Genomic DNA, 21,586 nt, shown 5'->3' on the forward strand with positions numbered 1-21,586 from the left:
TGTTAGGTGTTTTGTTCAGTGTTTTAGTCTTTGAAATGCCAGCTAAACAGTTTTTTTTTATATTCACTTTTTTACACTCTGCATTTCTACATTTAGGGTCTGAATATAGTAGTTAAAAACAAACCTAGCCTTTTTAAAAAATCTGACTTTTGATTTGCAAATTGATTTAAAGTGTCCATTTTAAATAAACAACTCAGATACATAAGTTTAATACTATAAAGGAACCTCCAGCACTCAGTTTCGTTTCTTTTTATGACTGAGTAATATTCCATTGTATATATGTACCACATCTTTTTTATCCATTCATCTGTCGATGGACACTTAGTTTGCTTCCATGTCCTGGCTATCGTAAACAGAGCTGCAATGAACACTGTGGTACATGACTCTTTTTGAATTATGGTTTTCTCAGGGTATATGCCCAGTGGGATTGCTGGGTCATATGGTAGTTCTATTTTTAGTTTTTTTAAGGAGCCTCCATACTGTTCTCCATAGTGTCTGTATCAATTTACATTCCCACCAACAGTGCAAGAGGTTTCCCTCTTCTCCACACCCTCTCCAGCATTTGTTATTTGTAGATTCTTTGATGATGGCCATGCTGACCGCTGTGAGGTGATACCTCATTGTAGTTTTGATTTGCATTTCTCTAATGATTAGTGATGTTGAGCATCCTTTCATGTGTTTGTTTGCAATCTGTATATCTTCTTTGGAGAAATGTCTATTTAGGTCTTTTGTCCATTTTTGGATTGGATTGTTTGTTTTTTTTGATATTGAGCTGTATGAGTTGCTTGTATATTTTGGAGATTAATCCTTTGTCAGTTGTTTCGTTTGCAAATATTTTCTCTTTGGGTAGGTATCTTACACAGCTGGGTCTCTAAGAGAGGCACTGCCAACCAAACTGGTTTTAAATTTCTTTTCCCCCAGATCTGTGGTTTTTGGAGGATCCATTAAATATTTCTACTACTAATCCTGCACTCACAATCTTCTACTGCCCTAAAATACACATCATGTAAAATTTACTAAACTATTTTAAGTGTGCAGTTCAGTGGCATTAAGCACACTCTTATTGTTATGCAGCCATTGCCACCATCCATCTCCAGATGTTTTTCATCATCCCAAATTGATACTTGGTACTTATTAATCAATAACTTCCTGTTGCCCCTTGCTCTAGTCCTGGTAACCACCACTGTACTTTCTATCTTGGGCTCTATGAAATAGACTCCTCTGGTTACCTTATGTATGTGAAACCATATACTACAATTGTCCCTTGAACAGCATGGTTTTGAAATGCGCAGGTCCACTTATACTTGGATGTTTCCTCAATAAATAGTATGGTACTACATGATCCACGGTTGGTTGAATCTGTGGTTGCAGAACCACGGATTCAGATGCCTGACTCTGGGACTTGAACATTCCTAGATTTTGTTGTCCCCAGCAGGTCCTGGAAGTAGTCCCCTGTGGATACTGATGGATGGCTGTATTTGGCTTTTTGTATTTTGCTTATTTCACATAGTAGAATACCTTCAAGTTTCATCCATGGTGTTGCATGTGACAGAATATTTCTTTTTAAGGCTAAATAATACTCCATTGGATATATATACCACATTTTGTTTATCCAGTCATCCATTAATGGACACTTCGGGGGCTTCCATCTTTTGGCTACTGTGAATAATGCTGCTGTGAAAATGAATGTGGATAGAACTACCAAGTTCTTTCAATTCTGGGTGAAACTCAGGAAATTGCTGGATACTACACTAGGTCTCTATGTATCCTCGTTCACTTTTAAATCCTACCTTATCTTGGCAGGTATGTTATTCATAGGGATATTTGGAAAAAGTACAAAATGGGAGCTTTTGACATATAGCAATTCTGTCAGTTGTGTGTAAAGATGTAGTGTAAGAGCGTCTAGAGCACTAGAGCACTGTATGTTTTTGTTTTCTGCATTTGCCTCTAGATGGGTATTTATTATATCCCATGGTGGACTGTGTATTACATCAAGCAACCTAAGAGCCAGTGATTTTGCTATATCTAGGTCTCCTTTACCAATCTTGAGAAGAATCTCAGTTGTGTGTTAGTCACAAGTCCCTGGGTTCCCTCAGTGAACAAGGCTCTATGCAAGGTACTATGTCATTGGTAACCAAAAGACACAAAAAAAGCCCATAATGTGCAAAAACTCTCCAAAAGAAAGTAGATCCTAATGCCAGATGATGTAGACTTCTTTTTTCTGTTTTTTGAATTTTTGACCACACTGTGTGGCTTGTGGGATCTTAGTTCCCCAACCAGGGATTGAACCTGGGCCCTCAGCAGTGAAAGCTCTCAGTCCTAACCACTGGATGGCCAGGGAATTCCCAAGACAATGTAGACTTTGAAGCATTTCTAAAGATAGAGTTAATCAGATAAAAGATTCCAGTTCTTCAAGATAGGAAAAGTTGAGATGTGTCTCCACTAAATATTTTTATAAAATATATAAAGGAATGTTTGAGAGAAATAAAAGGATGAAGATATAGTACACAGTTCCACGAGGGGACTTAAAATCTTTCTCCCAGAATGTTTCTCCAAACAATAGAGGAAAAACAGGACATGCATATGAAAACAATGAGTAAATGCCTAATATCTGTGTACCGAATACTGTCTCTAGTAACTGTTAGAAATCGGGAAGTGCTTGTCTGGGGATGAAGGTGAGGGGATGGACTAGAACAGGCAGGAGGGCTTTGGGGGAAGATAATTATGTTCTATACCTTGCTTCCTCTGGTGATTACGCAAGTATATGCAATTTTCAGAAGTCATTCCCAGAATGCTTACGTGTACATTTCATTGTACACTAATTGTATCTCAGTGGGAAAAAAATGTAAACATCCTATGCAGTCATCAGGAAAAGAGGTCTCTGGGCCTGTGCAGTACAAGGTTTCCTAGTTTGAGGAATGTGGCATTAAGTAGAATCTCTACTAGGAAATAGATAGCTGGTTTTTAGCTGTGACCCTATGTTACTTCAGGGTTAACAACAAAAAAAATTGGTAAACAAAAGACATATGATGCTGCCTAGGACAGGCAAAATCTCTCCACAAGAAAGCAGATCCTAATGCCAGACAACATAGACTTGATGTATATGGTTTCAGGCTTCAGGCTTCTCATTTCTGAGGTTATCGAGATGGTAGATTTGGTTCTTGGATAAAAATTGGAACTTTCTGCCTTTGTCATTCGAATACTATTGTGGAGATGACCATTTAGGCTGCTCTTCTGTATTTTATTTATTAAAGACTGTGATTGAGTTTATTTTATTTTTTAAATTAATTTTTATTGGAGTATAGTTGATTTACAATGTTGTGTTCGTTTCTGCTCTACAGCAAAGTGAATCAGTTATTCCTATACATATATCCACTCTTTTTTAGATTCTTTTCCCATATAGGTCATTACAGAGTATTGAGTAGACTTCCCTGTGCTATATAGTAGGTCCTTATTAGTTAGCTATTTTATATATAGTAGTGTGTATATGTCAATTCCAATCTCTCAATTTATCTCTTCCCCACTTCCCCCTTGGTAACCATAGTTTGTTTTCTACATCTGTGACTCTATTTCTGTTTTGTAAATAAGTTCACTTGTACCATTTTTTTAGATTCCACATATAAGCGATATCATATGATATGATATTTGTCTTTCTCTGTCTGACTTACTTCACTCAGTATGACAGTCTCTAGGTTCGTCCATGTTGCTGCAGATGACATTATTTCATTCTTCTTTATGGCTGAGTAATATTTCACTGTATATATGTATGTACCACATCTTCTTTATCCATTCATCTGTCAATGGACATTTAGGTTGCTTTCATGTCCTGGCTATTGTAAATAGTGCTGCAATGAACATTGGGGTGCATGTATCTTTTCGAATTATGGTTTTCTCTGGATATATGCCCAGGAATGGGATTGCTGGATCATATGGTAGTTCTATTTTTAGTTTTTTAAGGAACCCTCATACTTTTCTACATAGTGGCTGTACCAATTTACATTCCCATCAACAGTATGGGAAGTTTCCCTTTTCTCCACACCTTCTCCAGCGTTTATTGTTTGTAGATTAAAAATTTGTTTTGTAATTTAATTTAATTTATTTTTTATACAGCAGGTTCTTATTAGTTATCTATTTTATGCATATTAGTGTATACATGTCAATCCCAATCTCCCAATTCATCCCACCACCACCACCCGCCCTGCCACTTTCCCCCCTTGGTGTCCATACGTTTGTTCTCTACATCTGTGTCTCTACTTCTGCCCTGCAAACAGGTTCATCTGTACCATTTTTCTAGGTTCCACATATATGCATTAATATATGATATTTGTTTTTCTCTTTCTGACTTACTTCACTCTGTATGACAGTCTCTAGATCCATCCACATCTCTACAAATGACCCAATTTCGTTCCTTTTTATGGCTGAGTAATATTCCATTGTATATATGTACCACATCTTCTTTATCCATTCGTCTGTCAATGGGCATTTAGGTTGCTTCCATGACCTGGCTATTGTAAATAGTGCTGCAGTGAACATTGAGGTGCATGTGTCTTTTTGAATTATGGTTTTCTCTGGGTATATGCCCAGTAGTGGGATTGCTGGGTCATGTGGCAATTCTATTTTTAGTTTTTTAAGGAACCTCCATACTGTTCTCCATAGTGGCTGTATCAATTTACATTCCCACCAACAGTGCAAGAGGGTTCCCTTTTCTCCACACCTTCTCCAGCATTTGTTGTTTGTAGATTTTCTGATGATGCCCATTTTAACTGGTGTGAGGTGATACCTCATTGTAGTTTTGATTTGCATTTCTCTAATAATTAGTGATGTTGAGCAGCTTTTCATGTCCTTCTTGGCCATCTGTATGTCCTCTTTGGATAAATGTCTATTTAGGTCTTCTGCTCATTTTTTGATTGGGTTGTTTGTTTTTTTAATATTGAGCTGCATGAGCTGTTTATATATTTTGGAGATTAATCCTTTGTCCGTTGATTCATTTGCAAATATTTTCTCCCATTCTGAGGGTTGTCTTTTTGTCTTGTTTGTAGTTTCCTTTGCTTTGCAAAAGCTTTTAAGTTTCACTAGGTCCCATTTGTTTATTTTTGTTTTTATTTCTATTACTCTAGGAGGTGGATCAAAAAAGATCTTGCTGTGACTTACATCAAAGAGTGTTCTTCCTATGTTTTCCTCTAAGAGTTTTATAGTGTCTGGTCTTACATTTAGGTTTCTAATCCATTTTGAGTTTATTTTTGTGTATGTTGCTAGGGAGTGTTCTAATTTCATTCTTTTACATGTAGCTGTCCAGTTTTCCCAGCAGCACTTATTGAAGAGGCTGTCTTTTCTCCATTTTATATTCTTGCCTCCTTTATCAAAGATAAGGTGACCATAGGTACGTGGGTTTATCTCTGGGCTTTCTATCCTATTCCATTGGCCTGTATTTCTGTTTTTGTGCCAGTACCCTATTGTCTTGATTACTGTAGCTTTGTAGTGTAGTCTGAAGTCAGGGAGTCTGATTCCTCCAGCTCCATTTTTTCCCCTCAAGACTGCTTTGGCTATTTGGGGTTTTTTGTGTCTCCATACATATTTTAAGACTTTTTGTTCTAGTTCTGTAAAAAATGCCACTGGTAATTTGATAGGGATTGCATTGAATCTGTAGATTGCTTTGGGTAGTATAGTCATTTTCACAATATTGATTCTTCCAATCCAAGAACATGGTGTATCTCTCCATCTGTTTGTGTCATCTTTGATTTCTTTCATCAGTGTCTTATAGTTTTCTGAGTACAGGTCTTTTAACTCCTTAGGTAGGTTTATTCCTAGGTATTTTATTCTTTTTGCTGCAATGATGAATGGGATTGTTTCCTTAATTTCTCTTTCTGATCTTTCGTTGTTAGTGTATAGGAATGCAAGAGATTTCTGTGCATTAATTTTGTATCCTGCAACTTTACCAAATTCATTGATTAGCTCTAGTAGTTTACTGGTGGCATCTTTAGGATTCTCTATGTATAGTATCAAGTCATCTGCAATCTTGTTTGTAGATTTTTCGATGATGGCCATTCTGACCTGTGTGAGGTGATACCTCATTGTAGTTTTGATTCGAATTTCTCTAAAAATTAGTGATGTTGAGCATCTTTACATTTGCTTTTTGGCCATCTGTTTATCTTCTTTAGGGAAATATCTACTTAGATCTGCCCATTTTTTCATTGTGTTTCTGTGATTGATTGTAAACCTTTAGAGTTGACCTTTAAACCACAGAAGGTTAAAAGATACCAAATAAGGAAATCTGAGGGATAAATGAATAAAAAATGAAAGCAAAGCAAAAGAACTAATAAATAATACCCAAAGGTGGTTCTCTGAGCAGATTCACATTGAGGAGACCCATTAAATACACAGATATTGGAGAACATCTGACTTGGCATTTGCCCTCTGCAAAGGTGAGAGGGAGAGAGCAGACCTATTTCAATAGAATTTTCCCAGCTAAGATTTTCTTGAGGTTTCACAGTAGTTAAGATTTGTTCAGAGTGGTTTTTGCGGGGAAATCTTGACATTGTATTTCTAATCTTTTTTGGTTAAAGGTGTAATAGTCCATATTTACTTCCCTGTTCTGCCTTTATCTGCCCCAGAATATTTATGCCACTGTGGGTGTGTATGTAGGACCTTCCTTATTTTCTTGCCTCCTTCATTTCCCTCATATCACTTTTGAACTGATATATTAATCATTACTTTATTATCTACCTCCTACCATCATATGGGATCGTCTAGGCCTCATACATTATTTGTATACATTGCTCATGTCTTCTCAGTTCCTAGCACAGGGACATAACTTAATTATTTGCTGAGAGATTAAAGGAGAACGCCAGAGGGAAGAACTTAAAAGGAGATACAGGCCTCCAGGCTTCTCCAGGCTCCTTCAAGGGAACGCCAACTGAGTCAACTGAATAAAATATTTCATTCTTTTTCTCTTCATAATGCCCAGCAGCAGTTTATACTGTGTAAACCATATTTAGACTTTAAATTTTTTCTATAACCACAAGAAACCAAAAAGAAATAACTGAGATCTTTTTTTTTTCTTTTTCTTTTTTTGGCTGCGATGAGTCTTTGTTGCTGCGTGCAGGCTTTCTCTAGTTGTGGTGAGCGGGGGCTACTCTTCGTTGTGGTGCACGGGCTTCTCATTGTGGTGGCTTCTCTTGTTGCGGAGCACGGGCTCTAGGTGCGTGGGCTTCAGTAGTTGTGGCACGTGGGCTCAGTAGTTGTGGCTTGCGGGCTCTAGAGCGCAGTCTCAGTAGTTGTGGCGCACGGGCTTAGTTGCTCCGTGGCATGTGGGATCTTCCCGGACCAGGGCTCGAACCCGTGTTCCCTACATTGGCAGGTGGGTTCTTAACCACTGCGCCACCAGGGAAGCCCCTGAGATCATTTTTAATAAATTTTATTTAACCCAAGATATCCAAAACATTTCAACATAGTAAGTGGTAGTGGAGCTATTTAAATCCTTCATATGGAGTATTCAAAATTCACTGGATACTATATATTCATCAGATGTAACTGATTTGTGTTTAGATCTCAAAAAATTACAGTTGAAAGGATAGTTTCCAATACCCAAAATATTTGCAATAATTGTCTGCATACAGGTGTGAGGCCAGGTGCTCCGGAGCCCTGGGTGCAGATTTAGCCTCGGACTCCGGTGTCCTGAGTAGTCATCACATGGCCTCCAGACCCACCCTCTGACCCAGAGTGCCAAGAGTCACCACAGGATGAATACAGTGCATCAGTGAAGGGTGTGTGTGTCTGAACACGTTTACTGACCAACTGGAAATATCCAAATATCCGTGGATAAACAAAATGTGGCACAGCCATACATTTGAATACTATTCTACAATTATAAGGAACAAAATACTGATGTGTGTTTTTCACATGGATAACTATGAAAAATCATTCTGCTAAGTGAAAGAAGCCAGATACAAAAGATCATCTATTGTATGATTCCATTTATATAAAATAGCTAGAAAAGGCTTATAGAGACAGAAGCAAATAAGTGGTTGCCTAGGACTGAGGTGGCAGTTAATATTACCTGCAAATGGGCACAGGGGAACTTTCTAGGGTGATAGGAATGTTCTAAAACTGGATTGTGGTGATGATTGCATAAGTAAAAATTTACCAAAACTATCGCCCTTATGCTTTCAATGGCTGAATTTCATGATATATAAATTATCCCTCAATAAAGCTATTAAGTAAATTTTAAAAAGTTTTATTCTGGACTCACTCAAGGTGAATTGAAAAGTTCTACCTTTGTTTTCAGCATGCATTATTACACACCAATATTATTATGGTTACCACTCTGAATTGCAACATGTTTACCTCTTTGGTCCCCAGTTTTTTTCGTATGAAGTAGGCAATAAAAACACTATGGATTAAACTTAGTGGAATCAAATTGAATTAAAGCCACACTGAATATCTTTTTCCCAAGGGGGGAAAGCGGGGTGGTGGTGGTGGGATGAATTGGGAGATTGGGATTGACATATATACACTAATATGCATAAAATAGATAACTAATGAGAACCTGCTGCAGAAAAAAATAAATTAAATTTTAAAAACCCCACTGTGGATTAAACTCAGTGGAATCAAATTCAATTAAAGCCCCACTGAATATGTTTTTCCTTACTAATAAATTACGATTTTCCAGTAATTTGAAGATCTTACTATATACCCAGTATTTGTTTTGTGTTTGTTTTTGTCGTTTTTGCCCCCACAGTCCTTAGTTCCATTCATGGTGTTGTTTGGATATTCTTCATAGTCTTCATCACGTGTCTCAGCTTTGGTTCCTCAGAAGCAGGTGCCGAATCAAGGATTTATGTGGAAGCACATTATTGGAGGGAGCAAGGACCATGGAACATAGGTTAGAGAAAAGGGAAGTGATACAGGGCAGAAAACACATCCAATAAAGCTCATCTTAAGTTAGCTTGCACACGAGTGAGCAGAGTTTTCATCCTGTAGGGAAATTCTGGAAAATGGCACAAAATCCAAACTTAGAATGATCCCAGGTAAGGGGTGAAGAAGACGGTATACCCCACACCTATCCATCAAGAACTGTCCCTCGTGGGGCATAATTCTCCATCAGGTCTGCTGTCACGCGTTGGGAAAAGTAGGTTCCACCTGGTGCTGACAGTGGCAGTCAGGCTGCTGTGCAGTGGGGATGGTGAAGGGATCCCAGGGAATGTTGGAGAAATGCTGACAGCTTCTACCACTCCACCCTTTGCTGCAGACTCAATTCTATCAATATTCTTCTCAAAAAGTGGACTAAGTTCTGAATACATTCCACAAGTGTGTAACTACCACTCCTGCTGGCACCTCCAAAGAGTGTCTTCCCCCCAAATAAGCCACAAGAGAAAACAATTTTTATTCTATTGCATTCATTATTAGATGTTTTAGGATATTGGGGTGTATCTTAAAACTGCAATGATAGCAAATAAAGGTCCAGCAAAACAAAAGAAAGAGGAAAGGAAGGGAGGGAGGGGGAGGGAGGGAGGAAGGAAGAAGGCAAAGAATGAAGCAATATCTCATAATTATTCTATGCTATATACTTCTATGAATCATGTGAAAAAACTAACTTTCAAAACTAGATTCCCACTCTTGAAGCTGAAAATCTACTCACAGTTTTCAGGAAAATGTTGGATAGCAAAGTTAGGAATGTGGGCATAGTGTTAGGTTTTCAGGGTAGACTCCATTCCATTCCCAATCTGTTTGAAAAATGAGATAAATGAGAGAAAACACCTTTTGACAATTTTGTCAAGATAACATAAAACATACACAGAACAAGAACAGCCTTTTTATGTGAAGCACTTTGGTTATGACTGTTGTATGATTTTCATTCCACTTCTTCCAGAGAAAAGCAAACACACAGACAAATTAACGTGAAGAACATGAACATTTGAGAGGATAATTTTGGGGAAACCATGCCATATGTGGTATAAGTGTTTCAAATCTAATGTTGGAAATGGAATGGCTGTAAGAAACCCAGCCCAAGATGGAAATGTATGGGCTGCAAACAGGAAGGGAAAGTCAAAAGGAATTACTGAGGAGGGTGTTGAGGAGAAACTAATACAAACACAAATAAAAGCCAAGTCATAGGTGCTTTGAGAATGGAAGAAATGAAGGATGTCTTTTAAGGGAAAAGAAAATCAGGAGATATAAATTCACAAAATTTGTTTTTGCTGCCCACAGTGTCCACTTAGTTCTGAGGCCAGTGGCCCCTCACAGACAAGTGGTACCTAAACCGAGGAGCCTTCCCAGGGCCCCCTTCACATCCTTGTTCCTCAGGCTGTAGATGAAGGGGTTCAGCATGGGGGTGAGCACGGTGTACATGACTGAGGCAATGGAGCTTCTCTGGGGAGAATGGGTCACAGCAGAAGTGAGATAGATCCACACGCCTGTCCCGTAGAACAAGGAAACCACAGAGAGGTGAGACCCACAGGTGGAAAATGCTTTATATTTTCCCGCTGCAGAGGAGATTCTCATTAAAGAGAAGACAATTCGAGAGTAAGAGAAGAGGATTCCAGTGAGGGGAAACACACCCAGCAGGGCAGTGGCCACAAACAAGAAGATGTTATTGATGAGGGTGTCAGAGCAGGCCACCTTGAGAATCTGAGCCAGTTCACAGAAGAAATGTGGAATTTCAGTGTCAGTACAGAAGGTCAGCCGCCTCAGCAGTAGAATATGAAGCAGGGGAACCCAGAAAGTGATGAACCAACACATCAGAACCAGGAGGCCACAGAAGCGGGGGTTTATGATGACCATGTAGTGCAGGGGATGGCAGATGGCCACAAACCGGTCATAGGCCATCACAGTCAGGAGAAAACTATCCATTACAGCAAAAATCATAAAAAAATACACCTGAGTGAGGCACCCTATGTAGGAGATGCCTTTGCTCTGTGTCTGGATGTTCACTAGCATGCTTGGGACGGTGGTGGAGACGAAACAGATGTCAACAAAGGAGAGGTTGGCGAGGAAGAAGTACATGGGGGTGTGGAGGTGGGAGTCCGAGCTGACGGCCAGGATGATGAGCAGATTCCCCAGCACAGTGACCAGGTACATGGACAGGAACAGTCCAAAGAGGAGGGGCTGCAGCTCAGGGTCGTCCGAGAGGCCCAGGAGGAGGAGCTGTGATACTCCCGTGTGGTTTCCTGCTCCCATGTGGATGGTGCGTCTGCTGGGGAAGGAGGCAAAAGCAACGTTCAGTGAACAGCCAAACGGCACCTCAGCTAGTCATCACTTACGATTCCACCTTTAGGTCGATATCCTTCACCCTCTATTAGTCCTTCCAGTGACAGTGATTCACTCAGCCAAATGGTAGACCATTTCCATTTTAAATGTATATATTTAGCTGTTTTAAAACTTAGCAGAAAAAATTTTATTATCTCCTAGTCACTGGTTCCAATTTTTTTGTTACTGAAGTATAGTTGATATACAATGTTGTGTTAATTTCTGCTGTTCAGTAAAGTGAATCAGTTATACACATATATACATTCTTTTTTATATTCTTTTCCATTATTTATCTCGGGATATTGAATATAGTTCCCGTGGTATGCAGTAGGACCTTGTTGTTTACTCACTGGTTCTAATTCTGTATGAAGCTATGGACATTAACTGATTTCTTTTATGATATGACACTTGCATAATGAATGAAGACATTTAATATCTTTTCTTTTTGATCTCCATATTTCCTTCTTTCAAATAGTTCAATAATAGTTATTTAGACGGGGATGCCCAACTCAGACAAACTTAATTCTATGATCTGATGCTCCGTGTTGTTGTGATAGTTCTCTCTCAAGTGCCTTATTATTATTTTTTAAATGTAGCAGTGCATCCTGGGTCGGCGTAGCCATGGCGGCTCGTGTCCTTTGCACCTGTGTCCGCCGACTGCCGGCGGCCTTCGTGCCGCTGCCCGGGCTCCCCACGCTGGCCGCAGCCCGGCCGCGCAGCACACCCTGTTCCCCGTGGGGGCCCGGACGAGGCCTGGGGCTCCGCAGCCGGCCTCGGTGCTCGGTGCTCGCGCAGGTTCCAGGTGGAGTTACACAGCTGTGCCGCCAGTATAGTGACTCTCCCCTTTTGACATTAGAGGGAATCCAGGACCATGTTCTTTACGTCTTGAAACTCTATGACAAGACTGACCCAGAACAGCTCTCAGTAAATTCCCATGTTATGAAAGACCTGGGCTTAGACAGTTTGGACCAAGTGGAGATTATCATGGCCATGGAAGACGAATTTGGGTTTGAAGTTCCTGATATAGATGCAGAGAAGTTAAAGTGCCCACAAGAAATTGTAGATTACATTGCAGATAAGAAGGATGTATATGAATAAAAAATCAGACCCCTTTTCTTCACTGAGAGAAGACTCAGAAGTTGCTGGGAAGTGTCTGGAAGTGAGAACGCATTTCTGCATCATTGCTGACTTTGACAGAGTAATTCTGTTTAGACTTGTATTTAAATTGTCTTAAGTGTTTTTGCCCTTTGAAAATAAATCTATAAAACCAAAAACAACAACAGCAACAAAGTGTAGTTACTGCTATAACCTTCTTTGTGAGAACTTAAAATGCCTTTGTGCACAGTAGGATCCCAGTAAATGATAGCTATTATTATTACTAATCTATTAATTTTATGACAGTTATTTTTGATACATAACTCTCCCAAAGTATGATAAAAAGATGCCATTCAGATAATGGGATCTTGACTCAGAATTCCTAGAAGAGAATTTTGGTCCACCACCTTAAGGTCTGTGTGACCTAATCTCTCTTAGCTGCAGATACCTCACCTCTACAATGGGAGTAATAAATATTCCCAGCATTGTAAGACTGATGAGTGAATTAAATGAGATGGTGCATGTAATTTTTCTAGTGTGGTTCTTGTGACATACAGCAGACATTTGATAAATGTGAGCTTCTTAACAAAACAACAAATCTGTCTTGTGTGACTATCATTAATCATTATTCCCCTTAAACAGGGGTAACCAGTCTGTTACCTCTTTGGACTGCAATGCAGCACTTCTAGTTAATGATGATCCCTATGACTTCCTCTTTCAGATACAGCCTGCCAGGTGCATTCTGCCAAGAAGATGGAAATCCGTGTGGACTACACACATAAGAAGGGTAAAGAAAATCCCAAAACCATAAAATAAAATGCAATGGAAGTGTCAGAGTGTTTTGTATTAAAAATCAGCACAGTGAAGTGTAAACAAAAAAAAAAAAGACTAGTAGATCTGATTTAAAATACTCAAAGCTTCTATAAAAAAATCTAACAAATCATTCTTTAAAAAATGAAAGGCAAATTTAAGATAATTATAAATGTTTACATTCTCCATGATAGAAAAAAGCTCAGCATTATTATGCCTACAGAATGCAATTAATATTTTTTTTACATAAGCAAAGCAGGATTTATTAAGCGATAGTACACTCTCAGGAGGGGGAGTGAGTAGGTTCAGGTGAGCAGCTGCTGAGAATGCATTTAATCAAGAGAAAAAAGTAACTGGGGACCAATTTAGTCTGGGACGGTGGATAGAAAAATCCTCTCTGAAATAAGAATATTGAACTATGAGAGGAAGGGTGGGTAATTGTTAATCAGAGAAAATAGGGAAAGGGCAAGCATTTTGGGCTGAGAGAACAGAATTCACGGTAGCCCTGGGGTTGGTGAGCTTGGTAATACAAGGGATGTGAGAGGCCAGTGAGATGGAGAACAGAATGAGGATAGGAGGACAGAGCGTGAGGCCCACAAGTCGAACATCCTGTACTATTCTTGATGTGCCTCTCATGTCGGTAATTTTATATTTATTTGTGGGTCAGAGATCATGACCATTTGTGCTCATCATTGTCTTTCCAGGGACTTACATGGTGCCTGGAACATAGTAGGTGCTCAAAACATGCAAATGTTAGATATGTAATAAAGAATGAGACCAAAAGTGTCAACTGTAACACAAAAACAGAACCCTCTAAGCCCATCATATGCCTGAATATAGACACAAAGAATAGTAAAATTAAATTGCATTCATATATAGTTTAAAAGAATAACATATCATGAACAAGTAATTCCTACTCTAGGAATGGATATCTGGTTAGATATAGGATGTTTGCTAACATAATTCATCTCAAAAATAGGCCAGTGAAGAGGAATCATAACCATAATTACAGTAGAAAATGCTTTTGAGAAAATGTAACAACAGCCATTACTGTGGTTAGCAGCCAGGACAGAGCCCCTTGCTAAATAAGGAAGCTAAGGACAATTTCTTAACCCAGTAAAGAATAGGTATTTAAAAACTGCAGCCAAAAGGCTATTCTACATTAAAGCACTAAATATTTGCATTAAATTCATGAAGAAGACAAAGCAGTCTACTCCAAATTCAATCACGTGATATTCTCTTAACGATTTAAACAGAATGGTAAAATGAGCAAATGAAATAAGCCTGAGTACCAAACGTCAGTAATAATTACATCGTTCGTAGATGATATTGTGGACACAACAAGGTGGATAAGGTGAAACAACAACAACATCAATACAGAGATATCGGGTCCTGTCAGGAGCTCTAATTTGCCAGCAGAAATAGTCAGGGAATCTAAAAGAAAAATCCAATCACATGAGGAACAAAATACACAATACCTCATGCATAACAAATCTCCAGTGAGTAGTTAATGAATAAGTGATTGGACACAGGAAATCTAAGAGGACCCTAGAATTGTGGGAAAGATCAGAGAAGAGGTGGAGAATCTCTGGAAAATAACTCACTGGAGAGAGGGTCTAGATTCCAAAAAAATGAGAGAAAGAAACAGGACGGGGTTCAGTAGAAACTAAAGTATCTGAAAACTACAGACTTCCCATCATAGACTAAATAACTATGGGACTGTCCCAGTCTCACTATTCTAGAGGTAAAGCCCAGTACCCACCTTCACTCCTGTTTTCCTTCTTACTCCACCAGACTTTACTGGGACATGGTCTCTGATGGTCATCAGTGGAGCTCTCTGTTTTCGGCAGTCTGTCCAGAGGAAACCCATGTGGGTTTTCACTGAGGCTGGGAGCAGAGAATTATAGGAAAGGGACAACAGGGACATGTTATTATCATCTCAATGGTTGAACTCTCAGAGCTCCTCATTAAATAAATTGTTCTAGTGATTCTTCTCTCTCCCAACATCTCAAGTCCCTTGAGGTACAAAGATAAGAGAATGGAAAATTTTCAGCCAACCTTGTGTACAGGTAGGCAACAGTGGGGGAAGCACGTATATTCTCCAAGGAGAAATTCTTTCTTTGGTTTGACTTACACGTGACAAGATATCCCCTAAGGAATGTTTAATTTCTACAAGAAGCCAACATGGAAGCCTTTGTAGGTATTAGGGAGGGCTCTGTTTATTACCTCTAAATGGAGGAGAAGGGGCAGTAATTATCCAGGTAGATTGGGTTGAAGAGTGAGTATTGAGGAAACACATGTGGCAAAAATAAATGACCTGTAAAGTTTGTGAAGGAAGGGGAGGACAGAGATAAAATCTCTTTCAGCCTAAAGGAAGTATCTAATATGGGAGGGTTAAACCTAAGATTCGATGGAAGTTATGGGAACACACTTAATTTCAAATTGAATGATGATATTTAGTGCAGGCATTTGAATACACAGGAATTTCTGGGCACAAAATTCATAGGATGCATTATACACTCTAAACCAACGACGATCATAATGTGCTGTATCTTCAGTTTATAGGACATGGTTGCAGAAATCAAGGGTTGGAAGCAGAAGTGAACCCTTGTAACATCACTCCCAGTTGCTATGGGGGTGTTTGTGCTCCAGGTCTCCACACTTCTGGCCTCTGCAGATTTGGAGGCCTTGACACCTAAAAAGAGCACTTCCAGAGACATGGGAAAAGTCCCTTTGAACTTCAAGCTATACTACTGCCTGATATTTCAGGTTCTTCATGTCAATAACAGGAGTCACCCTCCAGGCAGGGGTAATTGACCCTGGTGATCAATGTCATTGTATGACCCTGGCAGTGGGCAGTGGTATGCAACTGAGCTCAGTCAGTGGCTGGAAGCAGGAGCAACCTCAGGGCAAACACAGTGGTGGATACAGATGGTGATCAGTTATGCTCCCACAGCAAAAGATCTGAGTGGTGTGACCTTGGGTGAGGCAGCTTCCTTTAGCTGAGGGCACTTCTCAAAGAGAAGGCTCAGGGCAGTCAAATGGCTGCACTCCATATGCTTGGAAAAAAAGGCCTTTACTTCTGAGGGGAGAAGTGGGCAACACAGCACTGGATTGGCTACAGTCCATCCCATTGGCTGTTTGGATTGTAATCTGTAACAACATGCAATGTGTCCCATGGGTGCTTATCTTTGATGCATGGGGGTCAGGTGCTGGGAAGAACTTTCCTTAGGATGTGAAGGCCAAACCAAGAACTGAAGCATCATGAGTAAGGCTCAGCCAAGTATAATCTTGTCTTTCTGACCTGTTTCGCTATAAAAATCCAATTCTCTCTACTACTACTGCCATTACGGCAGAACACTAGACCTGTTAACACATGCCACTGCCAAGTGGAAGTTATTAGTGGGGTGTTTCTCAGACACATTAAACTGATCCTTTCCAAGGTCAAACTAACATTTTTTTTCTTCTCCAAACAAGTTGTATTGGAGAGGTAATACCATAGATGATGTGAACAGATGCACATGTGGAATTGTGCTAGATGGTTAAGTATTATTTCCATTATGTTAAAATAGTTTTCCTAATTAGTCTTTACTTTTTTTATTGGCTCTTATCTCAAAATCTAGTTTTACCATTTGTTTATATGTTATTTTATTTTCCTTCTCCCAACAGAATGTACGCTCTATGAAATTTGGGCCTTCATTTTGTACAAAACTTCATACTAGTACCTACAATATAACAGCTAATAAGTATTTAAAGGCACAAATCAGCCGATCACACCATTGTTATTACTAGAATTAGAAATAAACTAGTTCCAGCTTCTGGGGGAAAACAAGGAAAAAAATAGAAAAAAAAAAAGAAATGAACTTGGGAGGACAAAAATGTTTCAATTTTTCTCTTTCCTAGTCTTTGCCTGGTACTAAACATCACCTACACAAACTGAACATTTGTAACTATCAGAAATTTGAATAATGGATATAATTCATCTGTTAATTACAGAATGTCTTGTTTTCCATATGTCTTTTAATGACATGTAAATTTTAGGTAATTTTTCTCTTTAAGGAAATGTTCCAGATCTAATAGTAGTGTAAATAATGGAATATAAAAGAAAACAAAACTATAGTCAAGAAGCATCAGGTTCCTCTTCTTAAGCATGTTTCTCACATGATTAAGAAGAGGGAATAGATACATAAGGGTATATTACACATATTTGGGTACTATTTTTTTAAAAGAATTTTGTTTAATTTATGTTTTATTTATTTTTATTTTAAAAATTAATTTATTTAATTAATTTATTTTTGACTGCATTGGGTCTTCGTTGTTGTGTGCAGGCTTTTCTCTAGTTGTGGTGAGCGGGGGCTATGCTTCTCATTGCGGTGGCTTCTCTTGTTGCGGAGCATGGGCTCTAGGTGTGCGGGCTTCAGTAGTTGTGGCACACAGGCTCAGTAGTTGTGGCACACGGGCTTAGTTGCTCTGCGGCATGTGGAATCCTCCTGGACCAGGGCTCAAAACCATGTCCCCTGCATTGGCAGGCGGGTTCTTAACCACTGTGCCACCAGGGAAGTCCTATTTGGGTACTATTATGGACTGAATTGTGTTCACTCAAAATTCCTAAGTTGATGTCCTAATTACCAGTGCCTTAGAATGTGACTGTATTTGGAGAAAGTGCCTTTAAAGAGGTAATTAATTTAACATGCGGTCTTTAGGGGAACCTTAATTCAGTCACCCTGGTGTCCTTCTAAGAAGTGGAGATCAGAACACACAGAGAGACCAGGGCAACCTGCACAGAGGGATAACCATGTGCAGAGTCAGCATGAGGGTGGCCATCTGCAATCCAAGTGAAACGGAGCAGGACCCTATGGTCTATGTCCCCCTTTTGTCTGTGGAAAAACTTTAGCCAAAGAATAAGTTTAATCAGAGAAGTGAGAAAATGCAGAAACAAAGGAAAACAGTTAAAGGAGACTGTTTATTATTATTAAATAATAATAGTTTAGTCATTAAGCAGAGTCAAGTACTTTTAGTTCCTCCTCAAGGGCTATAGATAATATTCTGAGTCATATCCTGTGAGCTGTCTTGTACATACTGACCCCCACACCAAGTGGAAGAAGTTAACTACATGATGACCAGACTGCAGCCATGACATAAGCTGCCACGATTCTGAGAATTGCCATCAAGGAAATGGGAGCAAACCGACCCTGGAACTGAAGTTAACTGTACTTAAAACAATCAAGATGACTCTGATTATATTATCACATGACCAATTTCAAGAAGACTGTCAGAGCTGACTGTACTGTTTCTGCATGTAGCCGCCTCCCTTCGTCTATAAAAGCTCTTGCCCCCTGATTGTCAGTGGGGGGGGGGGAGTCGGCCTTTGGACAGGCATCTGCCCTCCACCCCAGTGGCTGGAATCCAAAGTAAAGCAAACTTTCCTGTCCACCAACCTTGCCTGTCTACTGGCTTTTGAGCAGTGAGCAGCCAGACCCTACTTTTGGTTACACAAGGAGACAGGCCTCAGAGGAAACTAGCATTGCTGGGACCTTAATATTGAACTTCCAGCCTCCAGGATTGTGAGAAAATAAATTTCTATTGTTAAAGTCACCCAGTCTGGTATTTTGTTACGGCAGCCCCAGAAAACTAATACAGGCACCAATGCAAAATCCTCTTGCCTCATCTTTTACTTGAGCCATGTCTGCTGTTAATTATTTCAATGGAAGCAGTGACAAGCTTTGCCCAGCTCCAGTTGGACAGCATCTTCCCACACGCCCATGCCAAGTACCTTCTGCTTCTTGCCCTGAAGCTTCTGTGATACCACACTATGGGATATCTGAGGGAATCTGCTGTGTATTCAGAAGTGTGCAACTCAGAAATATAGGGATGCTAATCTCTCTTGGACCACCTCTGGCTCATAGAAAGCATGGGCTGATGTCTCTTCATCTACTGAGCGGAAAGTTCTGAGACACATATCATGATGTACCTCAGAAGGGTTTGGTGGGATTTAGCACTAGCCATCAATAACGGAATCAAAATTAAAAAAAAAAAAGGGAAATAAAGGTTAAATACAGGACTGAACGGAGGAGATAGACCATCTCATGGACTGTCAGGCTTATCAATATGTAAGGATCATTCTAAGGGCTACAGGAAGTTGAGGACAAGCAGGTAGAAAAGCCTTTGAGGAGCATCCTGAGCGGTGAGTACGCAGCCCCATCCTCTTCTTCTAACCTCTAATCCTGGCGCTGGGCCTTGCACCGCCTCCAACACCACTTCCGGTTGTGGACCCCGCCCTCTGGCCGTAGCCCCGCCCACAGGCCTAGGTCCAGCCTCAACTTTGTCCGCTGGGCCTGTTTATGCGCCAGGCCCCGACCCCGAATCGACCCCAGGCCCCTCTACCGCAACGTGGGGAGAAGCAACAAGCTTCCTCCTGCAATGGTTGAACTTGGCTGACAGCCCCAACCTCAGAGCCCCGCCCCACCACGACCGAGGTAGGCAGCGGAAGTGCGTCACTGGTGCGCGGCAGTCTTCTGTCCCGCGGTTGCGCGCCTCGAGGAGGGCGTCGCTTTGGTCGTCGTGAGTTGCAGCGTGTCCTTGGTGAGGCCCGCGTTAAGGGAGTGCTCTGGAATGTACGGAGCGCGTTAAAGGACAGGTTTGGCTCGGGCTTTCAGAGCGGTCTCCTTAGGCAGACCTGGCCCCTCCTCCCACGTTCGCCCAGACCTGAGCCCCCGCCTTCAGCGATGTCGTAGGTGCGGCCAGGGGCGTCTACGGGTTTTGTCTTGCACGTGCTTCCCTGTTCGGAAGCCTGTGACTTTAGTCCATGAGGACATGAATATCCGCTGTTCCAGCCGGGTTGCTCAGGCCCCTGCGCCTTCTGGTTGTCATGAAGGTAGTGATCCTGCCGTGGTCGTGTGAGTATGAGGGTGTCCACTTGAAAATGCAAGAGTTGTGAGTTGAGTTTATTGAGTGTGTTACTGAGGACTGTTGCCCAGGAGTCAGCCTCTGAGATGGCTCTGAGAAATGGTTCTGGAGAGGTAAGGGGGGATGTTAGTATATATGTGGTTTTGGAGAAGGGTATTGTCCATGAAAAATTAATCAGTCGATCTAAGAAAGAATTGGAAAATATTATTCAAGCCAAATTTGAGGATTATAACCCTGGAAGAGCATCTCAGAACGGTCTAAGCAGTGTTTCGCCTTTTAGAAGTCAAGACTCAGTTTATATAAGTTTTTTGAGACAAAGGGCTTTACATTAAATGACTTTTTTCCCCGCCGCGCCTCGCAGCATGCAGGATCTTAGTTCCCAGGGATGGAACCCACGTTCCCTGCGCTTGAAGCGCAGAGTCTTAATCACTGGAGCGCCAGGTAAGTCCCTCATTGGTGCATTATTGACAGTTTACATAATCCAGATTGAAGCGCCATCGTGGTGGGTCATGTGACCCTTTACAAGCTTAAGAAAGGTTGTTACCTTTTAAGTTGTCTTGATGCTAGGAGAATGTTGCTGTTTATGGTTGAGCAGGTATTCCTGTGGATGGGGGAGGTTTGGTCAATGCATAATGTGGGTACACAATACACAGTGGGGGGAGAGCGGAGGCCAAAGGGCATAGAAGAGTTTTTTATGGCTAAATTTTCCTTGTCTTGCCATAAATAAGGATTTTATTTCACATAATCAAGCATCGTGGTGCAAGGTTCCTGCTAGTCAGGAGGAACAGATACTTTAGTTAATGATTTTAGTGTGTTTCTAAGTATAGGAGAATGCAAGAATTGGGGTTCATAAAATTTTCTTCTGAAAATATCTAACTATCTGAAGGCATGATCTGCCAGTTTTCCCAGAGCACAGAGTGCCTCATTCAGAACACATCTGAATTCCTTTCAGGATGTGCGAAGGTCAGCCACTGTGGTGGCACTGAGTCAATCTTAGTAGAACCAGATGGTGAGCAACATTCTTTGGCTGGCAAGGGAAATTGGCTCACAGGGCCTCCTCTTTTCTATTTTTGTTTTTTAATTTTATTTGTTTATTTATATATTTCTTTATGGCTGCGTTGGGTCTTCCTTGCTGCACACGGGCTTTCTCTAGTTGCAGTGAGTGGGGGCTACTCTTTTCTTATGCAAAGAAAAGAAAAGTGCCTCCCCTTATGCAAAGTTTCATTTGAGAATTTGTTTTCATCTTTGCATGTTCTTTATTTTTGAACAGTACATACAGGTAGAAAGATGAGATGCTTTCTTGGGTATCCATGGTGTGCTAATTTCTGTATATTAATATATATGTATGTAGACCACAAGTCTTTTCATCTAAAGAAAAGCAAGGATCTTAGCCATCTTGTCATCTGAACTTAGGTCGGTACACGTGCACAGTTAAAACCGGGTCCTCAGGAGAATAAGATGGGAGGATTTATGACACTGGTTCTAGAATAATTGAGATTACCATTAACAGGATGTTTGGAGTACATGTGTC

General features: G+C 40.4%; 1 protein-coding gene and 1 pseudogene across 1 annotated transcript; one reads left to right on the top strand and one right to left on the bottom strand.

The window, feature by feature from the left end:
• Positions 1–10,236: 10,236 nt before the first annotated feature.
• Positions 10,237–11,175, bottom strand: LOC137758959 (olfactory receptor 7D4-like). Its single transcript, XM_068534908.1, has one exon. The coding sequence runs from the start codon at positions 11,173–11,175 to the stop codon at positions 10,237–10,239; it is 939 nt and encodes a 312-aa protein (XP_068391009.1).
• Positions 11,176–11,865: 690 nt separating this feature from the next.
• LOC137758960 (acyl carrier protein, mitochondrial pseudogene) lies at positions 11,866–12,407 on the top strand (annotated as a pseudogene).
• Positions 12,408–21,586: the final 9,179 nt, after the last annotated feature.

Source organism: Eschrichtius robustus, chromosome 2, assembly GCF_028021215.1.
Source record: "Eschrichtius robustus isolate mEscRob2 chromosome 2, mEscRob2.pri, whole genome shotgun sequence".
NCBI classification, from domain to species: domain Eukaryota; kingdom Metazoa; phylum Chordata; class Mammalia; order Artiodactyla; family Eschrichtiidae; genus Eschrichtius; species Eschrichtius robustus.

Excerpts from the sequence above, each read along its gene's own strand:
- LOC137758959 (XM_068534908.1), bottom strand. The coding sequence starts at position 11,175 with ATGGGAGCAGGAAACCACACGGGAGTATCACAGCTCCTCCTCCTGGGC.